Below are 15,339 nucleotides of genomic sequence, written 5' to 3'. Positions count from 1 at the left end.
AGTAGTTTTTTTTTTTTTTTTAAAAAGAAAGAAATTGTCTTGTATCCACTAGCTGGACCAACAAGAATCTAAGGCTTCACTGCAGATGAAAGATCTGCGCATCTCTGACGTTTGCTGCATCTAGTGTTCAACTGAAAACGTAATCTCTCGTCCAGAGAAGTCCTGATATCATTGTTGTCTTTTCAACATAGATTCTGGGACTTGTGCTTTGGGTGTCCGCCAGTACCGGTGAAATGAAGTTTTTTCTCTTAACGGTTAAATACAAAAATAATACTTAGAATAATAATAATCTGAACTCATTGGAGGTCCAAATGTCCGTCGTAAAGCTGACTGGGCACTTCTTATAGCTGACATGAAATGTGGTCAGTCTTTCTAGAGCAACAGAGAAGAATTGGGATTCTGTTCAAAGAAATGCCACGTCATCAGAAATGAGAATACTGGGTAGTATTTATACTGCATCAATACCCTTGGTGGCTATTGATGCGGTACCCTTAACGTCAGCGGTATTGGCGAGTATTACTGATGCCGATATTGATATTGGGGAAAAAAGCTCTTATGAGGCCACATCTTATCAGAAACTCCTCCTGGTTTTTTGTGCCGTTTTGTCTTTTAAAAAATATCTAAATTACTTCCAATTGTTAACACGTTATAAATAAAATGTTTGAAAACTCATATTTGTTCATTTGTACATCTCCCTGTTCAATGAGCTCAGTAGTTAACAGCAGGATAAATATCCACACTCAGAATAAAGGTTATTAATTAAATTGGTGTACATTTGGAGGGAGAGATTTAAGAATGTGAATGTTTCCTTTCACTAATGTGTCGTACTTATGTCTGTACAGTAAGTCGAGGGATTTCCGACTCAGCACTTTTTTTTCCTATTCTGATGTTTTGTTTCTTCTTCCTTTTCACGGTTTTTTTTCTGCCTTCCATTCTTCTTCTATCAATCTAAACACTCCCTTCTCCTCCCTAGCCAACCTTGGAGCCTAAACTCAAGGTATGTTTAGCTTTAAGGGCAATAGTCATGTTTATAAGGAAATAAGACCAAGAGAATCATCTTAAATAATTCAGTGTTTTGGATGTGCAGCTTTTCATGCCGTGTTGCGTTGATGGCAGCTGTGTGGAAAGTCTTCTGTGGGGTCTCCTTCCTGGTGCTGATGCTCATGACGACTGGTGTCACTGAGTCATCGCTCTAATGATGGTCTGATCATCATCGTAAGGATGTCTAGGTGGCGTGTTTTTTGTCTGTCTGACCGGAGCAACGCTGTAATTAAACGTTGTGAGCGTACATGTACGTGGTTTCTTACGTGGGAATCCGTAATGATGGGTAATGGCTCCTGTGCCATCATCATGCTGGACATGAATGAAATCTTAATGCTCGCCGAGGCGTGTGGTTTCCATGCTCAAAGCAGCTGTTGTGCGGCATGTAATGCAAACCCACAGAGTTGCTGTCTGTCATCCTGTCATCCTGTCTGTCTGTCTGTTTGACATACATGTAAATCCAACATGAAGCAGCTGGTTCACCCTGCAGTGGACGTCTTGCTTCACATTTCTCCATTCATTATAAAATTAAGAGATTTTAAAGCTTTTAAATGATCATACAACAGCAGTCTTATGTTTGTCTACTTTGGCCATGTTTCTGTTGGTTGCGTTACTTTAATACAGCCTGTTCTGCACATTTGTTGTGCATCTGCCCTCTGACTGAACGACAAACTAAGAGTATTTATCTTTTTTCATTTAAACAACTATATAAAAGTGAATTCTGCTTTTGAATCACACTCTTCGTATGATTTAGTGTCATGATGATGATTCATCAGGACTTCTGTGGTTCTCTATCTTGTGCCGATGCGGTGAACAATGAGAACCTCGTTTTCTGATAGGAAAATGGAAGTATGCAGAAACTCCAGAAGCCTGGAATGCATGTTATTTAAAAGTTGGCACCATTTCCTGAGGTCTCAATAAAATGTCTGTGACATACTTTGGTCATAATATCAAAGAAGTCCAGTACAAAAGCTCCCTTGTCGACATATTTTATGTCTTTTCATCGGAGCTGGTGTTTGAGGGTGAAGCCAGGCGCTCCACTCCACTTCACCCCTCTCTCTTCTCAGTAGTTTGCATCTTTTTGAAATTGGCGCCACAGCTTTTCTCTGCCCACTTCAGAGGATACCGGCAAAGGCTTCTTTATGTGGAGGGGGGCAGAGAACATGATGTGGAGGCTTTTTGATTGGATTTCTACTGTGATCTGTGATGTCACAGGCGCCACATTTAGACCTGTGAATCACGATCACAAGTCGCCGGAAACGAGCACGTGTCTGTGTGTGTGTCTGTGTGTGTGTGTGTGTGTGTGTTGAATACTCCTGGTGCCTCTGGAGTGGTTGGACCTGATGTCCCCCCCAAATAAACTGGTGACGGTGGCAGAGAGGACTCTGGACAAACTCTCCATCATGGACCACCACTGCTACTGGATGCCTTCACCAGGCAGGGGTGTGTGGTCAGTGGCAGACATGCTGTCATGCTCAAGAACTCTTTAGTTCCCCAGGACATTAGACTGTACAACATCTCTCTGTCAGCCTCTTGCTGGACAATTTTATCCGAAAACCACCTTATTTCTGACTGTCTACTCTGTTCTCACACCTTCTGCACTACCCCAAACCCAAACACCACTGAACATGCATAAACAACATATACTTTCAGAAGCTCAACACTCTTCAATAGTTCTGCACGGGCCTAGTTACAGCTGGTCTGACCTTCCTTAACCGTTTAGAGCAGGGGTTCTTAACCTTTCTGACCTTGGGGCCCAATTTTTTCAGTACAGAGTGGCCCGAGGCCCGTTAAATATTAACACTGTATAGCAGCAAAGGTCCAGAACATCATAATAAATATATATATATATATATATATATATATATATATATATATATATATATATATATATATATTCAAGTAGCCTCATAGTTGTATCAACATCTGCATCTGACTGTTATATTAAAAAAGTACATATTTGCCCATTAACATGTGTAACTTCAATTACACATTTTTTTCTCTTAAAAATAAAATAAATAAATAAGATTTTATTTTATTTTTCAAATGCTATCTTATTTTATTTCTTTACCAGCAGTTTGAATTTCCCCTTTTCTTTGTTAATTGTCTCAACACATTTTTATAATAAATTAATATAAACACATCTTAGCAATTTAAAGGTTTTGCAGTTTTTCTTTCTTCCCCTTCATCTTATGCCCTCACTTTCTGTCGTTCAGTGAGAGAACTGAGCTCTAATTTCTCCTGCCAGGACTTTAAATCTGGGCTGGATGGTGTCAGGTTCTCATGCACATGAGAAGGTGCTCATTGATGAACCTGGAACGATATTTAGTTTTAATTATGTTCATTGTGGAGAAAGCTGCTTCACAGCTGTATGTGGACCCAAACATGTTTAAGATGGTCAGCTTATTTTCTGTGACTTCAGTTCAGACTTGAGTGGGTATGTTTGATGAAAAACTTTGTGTTTTGTTTCAGTGGCGTTTTACTTTCGCACTTTGAACGCCACGGTCTCTGAACGTATGAGACACTGGTTTTGTCCCAGTGGGAAGACTGAACCAGGATGAATCTGTCCATTCCGGGTTGAACTTCCCTTTCCACCTGTTAGGCTTCTCATCTCTGTAAGAGTCAAGCTAATTACTTACTAAGTAACTTACTAAGTTTTATTTACATTAATAAGTTGTCAGGACTGCGCGTGTCGGATTTCATCCGAGCCTGATCAGCTGAGCCGGGCAGAACCCGCAGCTCTCTGGCCGCTGCAGCAGAGTCACTTTCCGATGCTTTTGCAAGCCCGAACAACAGTCCAGTCCAGCAGACACATCTACATATACAATCCTTCAGCAGTAACGATGGAGCCCACCGCCCGAGTGGCACCGACCTCCCCGGCTGCGCGGACGAGTCAGGATAAATGATCACGCCGCGCTCGCTCGCTCTGGGCGCAGACCCAAGTAATCGATCCCTGATCCTGGCGGATCTAAACCTACTCTGTGCAAAATGAAGGATTTTCTCTATAAATACACACCATTTCTCTTACTATTACACCTAGAGCTAGCTGAGGGTCTTCTTCTCCTCATTTGGTCGGGAGTTGCTATGCAGTCCCGCGGCCCTCGCGGCCCACACGTACAAAACTGAATTTTTTTCGCGGCCCACTAGATGGCGCTCGCGGCCCAAGTGTGGGCCGCGGCCCTATGGTTAAGAATCACTGGTTTAGAGGTCTCTCTTAATGATATCCTCTTTTCCTGCACATTTCTTTATACCAGTATGAGTCTATTTTTAATTGCACTGGTTTAATTTGTAATTTGTTAATACTTAGTCATATAGGGAGCCTTCTAAATCTTGGTTTGGGTTCATGATATACAGAAGGGTGAGGGGGTGGTGATTGTTTATTGTAACTACTGTCATGTGTCCTGCATGTCTTGTATACTGCTACTGGATGCCTTGAATTTCCCTCGGGACCAATGAAGTATTTATCATCTCATTTCTGCTTTCTAACATCAAATATGGTAGGGTTAGGGTTTTTTAATTGACAAAGGCAGCAACTGGAAATAACTACACATAACTAAATAAAAAAAAAAAAACCTGGGAAAAAGATGATTTGTCATGTTTTTTCTTTTGGCCAAACTTTATTTAACAAAGGATTTTTACATTACGAATCATAGAGGACACAGTGCAAAGAAAGTTGCCATAAACATGGGCAAAATCAAATTAATCACCAATTCATCTTTACATCTAAATCTGTGTTTTTAAGCACAGGAAAAAAGTGTGTGTATATGTGTGTGTGTGTGTGTGTGTGTGTGTGTGTGTATGTATATGTATATGTGTATATATATATATATATATATATATATTAGGGGTGTAACGATACACTAATCTCACGATACGATATTGAGGTCACGATAACGATACGATATAGCAGTATTTTTTAACAACCTTGAATGAGGTACATATGACTGGAAAAAAATGTCTTTTATTTGAAAGACACAAAATACAAAACAATGCTGTGTGTTTGCCCTATTGTTACAGTTTGTAATGCTTTATAACTGTTTAAGTTTTAAAGAGAAAGCCAGGCCAACCATTTTCCACAAACTGAACTAAAAGTAAATGTCAGGTTTGCATTATGCATCTTAGTTTCATACAAGTAAAAATATTTTGCCACAAACTGAATAGTGTCTCTCATGTATGTTTTTTTTTTTTTTTTTTTTTTTTTTTTTTTTTTTCTTTTCCAGAAATTTAACAACTAAAATTAAATAAATAAATAAAAGTAAATAAATAAACTATGAAAAGTCCCAAACTGAAAATGCAACATGACTGTTATTTAGCTTCTGCCAGAGCTAAGAGCTTCAGCCACATGCTTCCAGCCTTAGGCCGTAAGGTGAACCCCGTTATCGTTTCATCCCACTCTCACCTTTGGGGACGACACAATCTTTATTTACATCATAAAAAAGATTGATTCATGCTCACCTTACAGGACTGTCTCAGAAAATTAGAATATTGTGATTTTCTGTAATGCAATTACAAAAATGTCATACATTCTGGATTCATTACAAATCAACTGAAATATTGCAAGCCTTTTATTATTTTAATATTGCTGATCATGGCTTACAGCTTAAGAAAACTCAAATATCCTATCTCAAAAAATTTGAATATTCTGGGAATCTTAAACTGTAAGCCATGATCAGCAATATTAAAATAATAAAAGGCTTGCAATATTTCAGTTGATTTGTAATGAATCCAGAATGTATGACATTTTTTTTTTTTTTCATTGCATTACAGAAAATAAAGAACTTTATCACAATATTCAAATTTTCTGAGACAGTCCTGTATAAGTAAAAGTTCGGAGCTCAAAACCCTGCAAGTCCTGTGATCGGGACCGCAAAACGGTACTAGTTTCTTCTGAGCGTAGTAAGATTGTCATCCGCGGGTCGAGGCGCGGTCGTCACATGATCTCACTGCACCAATAGGATGCGCGTTACTAGTAAACACAATATATTAATATTAGTAACCTAATATCGCGCTACAGTTTGTCACCTCCACGACACGTATCGTGACGTTTTTGTATTGCAAAATTTCGTGGCACGATATATTGTTACACCCCAAATTAAAAAAAAAAAAAAAAAAAAAAAAAAATATATATATATATGTATATACATACATACATACATACATACATACATACATACATACATACATACATACATACATACATACATATATATGATTTTTTTTTTTTTTTTTTTTTAATAATTTGTCCCTTTTTAATGTTGGAGCAGTGAGATAATCTAATTAATAATAATTTTGACCAGACATTCAACAGTAGAAGATGAGAGCCAGTGATAAAAACATTTGCATCATTGTCCTGATGCCCGACAGAAACAATGGCCACCGATGTAAAACTGAGATGTGTGTGTGTTTGTGTGTGTGTGTGTGTGTGTGTGTGTGTTCATCCCTCTGACGTCTGTCCTTGTTGTCACCTAGGAGCCCAACGGCGGCTCTCTCACGCTGGTAACCCTGAAAGTCGACCCAGAAGGATTCTTCCTCTCATGGACAGAAGGGGCCAACCAGGTAAGACAACTATATGCCCACACACACATGCACCCACACACACACTGGTTGATCTCATTGGGGTTCAAATGGACTGTTGCTCATCTTGCAGAGTACCGTGATCAAGTAGAAACGGGCCTCTCCTAAACGAACCACAATGGATTTTTAATGCACCAACTGCCCTTGTAATGTGTGTAAAACACTTGCTGGTTTACTTTGGGACCACTACATGGGTTCACGCCCTCCTCTTCCAGAAATGTCATCCGTCTTAACTGCTGTTTCTTCCTTCCCATCTTGTGTGTCTTTTAGCTGTTTTTCTTTCCCTTGTTCGATCCATTAGACCAGCTGAAATGGGCTTCTTCAATTTGTTGCGGTTTTGTTCATCTCCTTTTCTCTGCGGCTCCACCTTCTCCCTGCAGTCTTTGTGGTCTTCATCAGTCCACCCCCCGTTTCACTCCATCCATCAGCACTTCCGCACCCCCCCCCCCCCCATATGTTTCATTAGTTGTATTACAGTCTGGTTGTGCGTTTTAGGCATTTAGCTGGTGTAATTGGCCAAATGCAATAAGCCGGGGAGTCGTCAGGATGTTTGGTTTGAGATTGTAATTATGATTGTGTAGCACGGATGTATTAACCGTGTTTTATTTGTTCTAAAATCACACCAAGATTATATGAATCATGGCAAAAAAGGGCCTGGTGTGAACGTGAAATGTAGCTTGACTTGCTGTGATTTATTGGCGTGTTTCAGTCTTTTTATGCTTGATATAAAAAGACAATTTTAGATTTGTTAGATTATTCACTTTTGCTTCACATTTGGCGAATGCTTTTCTCTCTAAATTACTGGGGTTGACTTTTTGTTGAATATAGAAGCAGACTGTGCTGTGCTGCTTCACTTTACTGCAGTTAAATACATGACATTGATTTCTGGTGATGCTCGCTGATGCAGGCAGAAGATCAGGCTGTTCTAACATATTTCTGACGGACCTACCTGACTTGAGTGACATCAGACGGCCAGTTCCAGCCATTTAGGGTACTTCTACACTGGCTTTGCATGCATCATTACTCTAATTACTTTTGAACAGTAAAAAAAAAAAGCATCAGGACTACGAGCTACTTCCTTAAACAAAATGAAGTTGTCTTACATGATTGCTCAAATCTCTGTAAAGTTTCAGGCTACCAACTCCTGTTGCTGGTCAGAAGCGCAGAGCTCCACAACAGAGGACAAGTCTTTTGATTACACGCCACCGTCTCTGTTAGCGGTTCCAGTGCTGGTTTGGTGCTAGTGCCAGACTTGGCACCAGAAACTGGTGCTACACTGGCCCCAAAACCTTGCCGGGCCAGATGCGGGGGCAGTGATGATGGTAACCAACCAAAACTCTGTCAGTGTTGATGGTGGAAACTTGCATGAAGTCAGTTCTGGACTCCAAACAAGATTCTTAAGGCCAGAATCAGTGTCTGCACATACCGAAATTCAGTTTATTATTCATATTTCATCACACTCATTCAGCAAAAATCTGAATTTGCAATAAAGGTAGCGCTGGGTGGTGTCGGTGTTTCCATTGATCAGTGTTTTTCTCTCCAAGAGCGTAACTCTCCCAGTTCCCTTGTATTTGATGAAGATGAACAAAAACGTCTTTAGTCTTTGACAAATTATAGTGATTGCAGCTACCGCTGTTGCAGAAATAGTCAACAGAGGATGAAGGCAGTAGATGATTATTCAGAGGCATCGTGATTAAGTAGTGGTATACAGCTACATCCTATTAATGTAGTTAAAAAACTAGATTTTGATGACTTTACATTAACAACGTCACAATCAGCGCTGCCAGAGATGTGCAAATTCGAAAAAAGGGTTTCCATTACACTTTTTGCCCTAAACTGGATTATCAACATGTCTGTAAAACCACACAAAAAAGGTTTTGCAATATTTTACCTTTTTTCTTTAAAGGTGTTTCCATTACGGGTGTATCTTTGCAATATTTAGGTTTCAGGCAAATCTAGGGGAACCTGAAACACTATTATTATTATTGATATTCTGAGGGATTTCACGCTCCTTCTTTATGGTGATGTAATAAATGATGTTGGGTCCTGGCTCTCCGGAGCTCTCTGACCAGAGGAAACGCAAGCCAGTTATTCGTATAGCCTGTTTTGAACTGGCTCTAGCACCGGCCTGGCACCACCACTAGTGCCACCGTCGATTTTGAGTTGAAGTTATTGAAGTCCAGAAATAAAGTCTCCCACCGTACAGTTTGCCAGACCTGCGTACAAGTTTATTCATGCTTGCAAACTCGCGTTGGTTTCTGCAACATTTGCCGTTTTGACCCAAAATGTCAATCACGTGAATTGTGTATCAAAGAGTATCTTCTCAATAACATATCTTTGGTTGACCCAACACGCACATGTCAGTCTTTTAGCCAATCACAATGGAGATATGGACATCGTTTTGTTCGCATAACACGGTGAACTGAAGGCAACACCACTCACAGCAGACAGCAGCATCAGTTGTGAGACACACCAAGGAAGGAAACATGCTTTCTAACCTGACGTTAAGCAGGAAGAAAAAAAGTTGCTCGTTGCGTTCCACCAAAGATGTGCTATCGTGCAGATGCTGTCCAAGACACGGATGTACGTGAATGACACATTCTTCCTGAATGACACAATGACACATTGACAGCATATGTTCCTGAAAAGTGACACGAGTTTGCCGGCATGTTATTTTGCATAAAAATGCACCGCTTTTTTTTAAGCTTAAATTTAGATGTAATGCAAGAACCAATTGTTGCAACATTTTTGATCGGTCCAAATCAAAAACATGGCAATGTGTGGTGGTGTGTGATCATGACAGCATAGTTAACACAGCTTACCCCCTTTCATGCATGCTCTTACAAACCTTCTCCCTCTTTATTTCCGTGTTAGTGTTTATGTCAAAAGCCTGGGTTGACCTGTTGATGGCCAGTATTATCACCGTGTTGTGTCTCCATAGAGTGGATTGTGTGCACAAGCGCTGTAGTGTACATATCTGGGTCAGAGAACACGTCAGTCTGTCAGCACGTGTGTCAGCATGTGTTCATGCATTCACATAACACACGGAGACTTGAAATACTCAATTTATCCTGATGTCTTACTTGTGCATGTGTCTGCACACTCGTGTGTGTGTGTGTGTGTGTGTGTGTGTGTGATTTAGATAATAGGCCATTTGCTGCCTGAGGTGCAGCTGTGACACTGTTTAGCAAAAAGTCAAACTGTCAGTCCTTTCAAAGCGGTAAAGCCGCTCTACACGACGTCTGCTAGTAGTTTTGCAGATACACAAACTGAAACGGCGGAAAATTGTGGCGCCGCTTGAAGCTGGAGTGGATAATGTTCTTAAAGAACAGACGCAGCAGCAATGCAGAACAACCAGAGATGCCTTTTTTGTTTTGGCTTGTTTTCTTTCTAATTCTCTTTTGGCATGAATAAACCTGGGGACTACACTACCCACAATTCAACATTATCTTCAGTATTATTAATAACTTGCAACTACATCTATACCCTGTAGTTTTTAGAGGTAATGAACACCGTCTCAGATCATTTATTAGTTATCACATTGCTCTCTTTGCCGCTGGAAGAAGGTTCATAAGCAAAATCTGACGCGTAAAATAAGGAAAGTTCTCCTTTTTAAGTTATTTTTTCATTGATAAAATGTAGTTTTGCATCATTTAACCTCCAGTGTAAGTGTGTTTTACACTGAGGTTAAAACTCAGTGTTGAAAGCTGTTGAAAGTCAGCAATTCAAAGCAGAATGTAAAGTTTAGTGAGTTTAGTTTCGTTACCTGACTGATAAACAAAAAGTTGGCACACGTGACACCATTTCCTCTGCATTGAATTATGTTTTTGGGTTTATAAAGACATGTTATTTCAGATAAGCTGTTCATATTCACGTTATTTGTGCTGTGGATAATAACAGAAGGGGTGTGAAACTGTAAGAAGTAATTTACTGATAGGGACCCAACGCCAAGTCCCTCACGTCTCTGCACATCCGTGGTTTTGTTCACAGGCGTCTGACAGTTTTATAGACGACCTGCGATGATGTTTTATCTCGACAGTTTCCAAGTGGATGCAGTTCACTGAAAATAACAAACGAGAGCCAGCTCATCTGACTTGTCTGCCGCGACTGCTGCCTTTTCTTTGATTGCTGCTTTTCTTTTTTCCCTGTTAATGTTGGCGTAACTGCACCGGGCTGTGGCTGCTTTTCCTATTTCAGTAGCAGGAACACATTTTAATGATGGTCACGGGAGCAAACATGAAAGAAGACATGAAAGCATCCAGACCAGTGGGGCTAATTACAGAGAAATGGGGGTAAATACTGTCAGCATGACAGTCGGAGGCTGGCAGCTGATGTGCAACAGCAGCTCTTTTTCTGCAATTATTATTATCATCATTATTATTTCCAGTCAGTACTCCTGGTGTTTTTTTTCCTTTCTTTCTTTCTTTTCCAACTGTACTTCCTGGCAAGCACCTGTCAGTTGAACTCTGGCCGGAGAAGTGGTTTCTGTTTCCGCGACTTGAATAAGTTTATGGGCGTACTCCGGTGCAAGTCTGGCACAGAAAGTCTTTTTTTTATAAAAAAAAGAAGGAAAAGTGCTGCTCTGCTTCTTCAAACCCCGTTTTGGTCACATAAAAGGTCCTCTGCGCTGCTCAAACTTGAAAATAGGTGCACCTGGGTGTTTCAGAGTGACTGTGTAATCATTTCATTGATCCCAGAGTGAAGCTTTAATTCAGTCTTGTGGCTCCCCAGGAGGTTTCCAGGCAGAGCGGAGAGGAAAGAGGACACAGCAACACGGATATCCAGCGATTATTAATGAGAACATTTAATACACTTTCACACAGATGACAAGGGCATCCTGGATGAAACCCATTTCTCTGAATAGAGGCGCCCAGAATGTTGAATCTCTAGACTAGTTTTTATTTTTTGCTGCTCTGCTCTTCTTAAATGTTCTCTTAAATGTTGCAGGTCTGAATTAAGGATGTGGTTACTTTAAGAGTTCAGTTTTACCATCGCAATGCTGATGATCAGTGAAAAGAACTTGACTGCAAACTTGTTTTTAGGCATGCAAGGATAGCGTGCTAAGTCTGCAACCCAAAACATGCCAAAAGCACGTTTCTATCGATGCACAGCTTGACAAAAGAAGATATATGTCCCATAAATGTGACGGTGCATTTTATTGGGGGCAGCACGGCACACGTGCTTGAAAGCTCAGCCCCTGTGGATCTTAATTTGCAGGGACAACGCACACATTAGTTGTTTTTTCCCTGTTTGGTGGCAATTATGTTCCTCCACAGATATGTGGAGATCTTTGCACGTCTACTCACCACCCAGGTGTCACGGGTTGCAGAGAATCTGATCCGTGCACTTCTCAAATATCAACAATCTGTTGAGCCTGCAGCCGCCCCCCCTCTTGGGACATCATCAGAAGAATGTAAATGTTTCTACAGACCTTTTTAAAAGCTGGCCTGTTCTCAGCCTGGAGGTGCAGGTTCTTCTTGAAATGTTTTTGAATTCTTATCTGACCCTTTTTTCTTTTGGATTTCCTACATTTATCTTCTCACCTTTTCTTTCAAACATGCTCCAAAACCCTTCGCCTTTGCCCCTTTTTTGTGTATCCATTTTAAGTTGTATCCTTTCACCTTTCCTCCAGACTTTCCTCATTCACTCCATCTTATCGCCATCTGTTTCACATCATCTCATCCCTCAGCTTCACTTTGTTTAACATTTGACTTTAAATGTCTTGATACCTTCCCCTCTCCTTCTAATATTTCTTCTTCTTCTGTCGCTGTGCTGACGTTTTCCTCCTTCAAATCCTCTGTTCTTTCCTCTTATCTCCCTTTTTCCATCGGTGCGGACGTGTTGTTTTTTTCTTGAAGGGTCAGTTTTTGAGAGCTCTGACTAGCGTGTTGGTGTGTGATGTCAGAGCCCAGAATTTCGCCTGATGCTTGAGCCGGTGACAATTACAACTGGCAGCCACACTCTTGACGTGTTGGATTAATTCTCCTCTACTTTCCCGGCATGAATTAAGAGGGAAAACCAAAAAGATAAAAGTTATTTTTTGAACTTAAATGTCTGAAAGCAAAGACGCCAAGAGGAGTTAATTCTAGGCGGTAGCTCTCAGAAAAGGGACAAAAAAAAAAATAGAGATTGCACAAAATGTGCCAAGTGTCCACTGTGAGCCCAGTACAGACCTGCTTTTGCTGGTTTTCTGGATATTTTTGATGCTCCGTCGACATTACTGCAAATTTCAGTGAAAATTTGTGCGGGACCTTCTGTAAATCGTCACCCCGAAGGAACTCTTGGCGTGTAGTTTTGTAACTAAACCTCCAACAGTGGCCCTGCTGGTGCTTTGGTATTTTAAATCCAGCTGAGGCTATATTTTGAACCCTAAGTGCATGCCAGTGGCTCTGGGTAACACAAGAAGATACCACACACACGCTTGCAACTTCCTGATAATCCTGCTGCGTGCCGTTGATCTGCTCGCTGCTCTCAAACCTCTTTTTTTCTCCCTTCTGTCCTCCACCTTTTTACGTTTGCACTGGTTGGACCAAGAGCAAGGTTGAGAGAAATTATGAAAGTTTGGGGTTAAAGAGTTGTCTAAAAATGTTGAAATAGGTGTTTTCAATTATTTTATGTATACAAGTTTATGATTTGGATTAAAATTGAGAACAAATTTTGTTAAAATGTCGATAGAAATGAATGATAGATCCAGTTTGGGAATCAAGTTTCACCTTAGATGCCCTTTCCATAACAACAAATAAATAATGAGGAAGTGTTTTCAAGTGTATTATTGACTAAGACCATGCAGTGACCTCGAAAGACCTCTGCATCCAGTAGATTCTCTTATAAAAAACCATCAACTTCCAAATCTCTCACAAAATAAAAACTTGACCCCTCTGCAGTTTGATCGACGGGTGACTGCCTTGCTTCTTGAGAAGCGAAAGAAGCAGCAGCCATTGTTTCACTTATTGGCAAAGCAAAGCAACAGACACACACATCAGTTTTTGCAATGCAAGACATCGAAAGTGCCAAACAAGAGACACCACTAAAGCCTCAAGCACCCAGTGCACACGTGAATCTCACATAAACCTATATGTTTTACCCACAAGTCATTGTGGCATCATTTGGTTGTTCCCTGTCTTCTGATCAGTGTGATCCTCTGACAATAATTCCATCACCTTCTCGTACAAATGTGGTCATTTTTGGCTCCGCGGAGATCAAGACGGCGACGACCACGGAAAATCTGCATGTTTTGTTGCATAAGGCTAATTAAACGGCATCTAAAAAGCTAAATGGGGATTGAAAACATTAGTGAGCCGAGAAACTGAGCAGCTGCAAAAAGAAATGCAGGCACATGGCAAGTAAAAGGGGAAAAACACCCTAAAAGTGTAACAGTTGTAAGAACATGCATCTCAGCTTCTCTGATGTAGCGACTGCTGCGTCGCCAGCCTCCTCCCTCGAAGGAGCTGACGGAGGACAGTGAGGAGAGAAAACATATGCCAGTTTTTATGGCCTCTTTGTTTTACACTCTGGGCCATCATAACTTTGGCACATTGCATTACGAGACTGGTTGTATGAAGTTTCAGCTCATTTAGTCTGGTTTCCCGGGGAGATTCATCAAACATTTGCCACGTATTGTTTTATGATCAAATGCTAAATTAGAAGCAAATGTAAAAAATAAATAAATATGAAATACATTTCTTTGTGTTGGATTTTACATTTTAGGGCCTGGAGCTTCAGGTTTCCACCCAATATTTCCTTAGTTTTGGAAGGAAATATCTCTGTCAAACCGAATAAAGAAAACACAAATGATTCATGTTTTTTTTTTTTTTTTTTTTTTTTTGCTAAAACTGCTCTCTGCTGCGCGGCCAAACTGTGCACCTTGTTTCATTTAGGAGCATTTCTGCTTTTATTCTCTGCACAGTTGCTGCCAGGACAGCACCGTCAGCAAAATGTACCTTCCAGCAAACATGGGATGTGACGGCGAGCGGTCCGGCTGCTCCTGGCGGTGTGCAGCCTCACCTGCCGCCAGGTGAAAAGGCACCTGGCACAGCCTCTAATCCCCCCAGTATCTCCCTTTTTTTGTTTTGTTTTCCTTTCTTCTGCTGTTGCTTTCTTTCTGTGCTGCTAATCCACCTCCAGTTTGTCTTTCCCTCCCACGTTTCCTTTCCTCGCGTCTCCCTCTTTCAGGGCAGCTGCCGGCCATCAGAAAGATGAGGCGAAGTTTGTTCCTCTAATCTAAACTGAAGGATGACACTTCCTCCCTCTTTGCTCTGCCCTTTTTTTTTCTTTACCTTCCACCTCACCATCTATATCCCACCATCCATATGTCTTGTCTTCTTCTACTCCCACTGTTCCCGTCTTCCTCTTCATTCCTCATCAACGCATCAGTTTGGTCATGCAGGCTCTCCTCTCAAGATTTATTGCTCCCTCACTTCTTGCAACAACACGTCTAATCTCCCTCGTTCTCTCTCTTGGCGTGGGAAATTGGGCAGGAAGTTGCACAGACGGGGACATGGGGGTTCTGGGGAATTTCGTTGCCCCTCTTCCCTCCTCCCACTCCTACTCCAAATTATTCTCTTTTTTTATTCCTCTCATCTCCTTCCTCTTTCCCCTAGTCTCGTTTCTTCATGTCCCTTTTTCTCCTTCTTGTACAGTGCAGGTTACGCCAGAATCACCTGCGATTTATGACTGTGGCAGGGTGGGGGATTGGGCGTGGTCTGCGGGGGAGCAGCACACAGG

At 41.0% G+C, this 15,339-nt stretch overlaps 1 protein-coding gene across 1 annotated transcript in view; it reads left to right on the top strand.

Moving 5' to 3' along the window:
* Positions 1 to 15,339, top strand: part of plcb3 (phospholipase C, beta 3 (phosphatidylinositol-specific)) — a 69,090-nt gene that overhangs the window by 13,704 nt on the left and 40,047 nt on the right. The window contains exon 2 of the mRNA XM_061710650.1: positions 6,511 to 6,597. Within this exon, the coding sequence (XP_061566634.1) occupies positions 6,511 to 6,597 (87 nt within the window). The remainder of the gene's footprint in view (positions 1 to 6,510; positions 6,598 to 15,339) is intronic.

The sequence above is a fragment of the Cololabis saira genome, chromosome 20, assembly GCF_033807715.1.
Source record: "Cololabis saira isolate AMF1-May2022 chromosome 20, fColSai1.1, whole genome shotgun sequence".
NCBI classification, from domain to species: Eukaryota; Metazoa; Chordata; class Actinopteri; order Beloniformes; family Belonidae; genus Cololabis; species Cololabis saira.
This window is presented reverse-complemented; position numbering and strand designations above follow the sequence as displayed.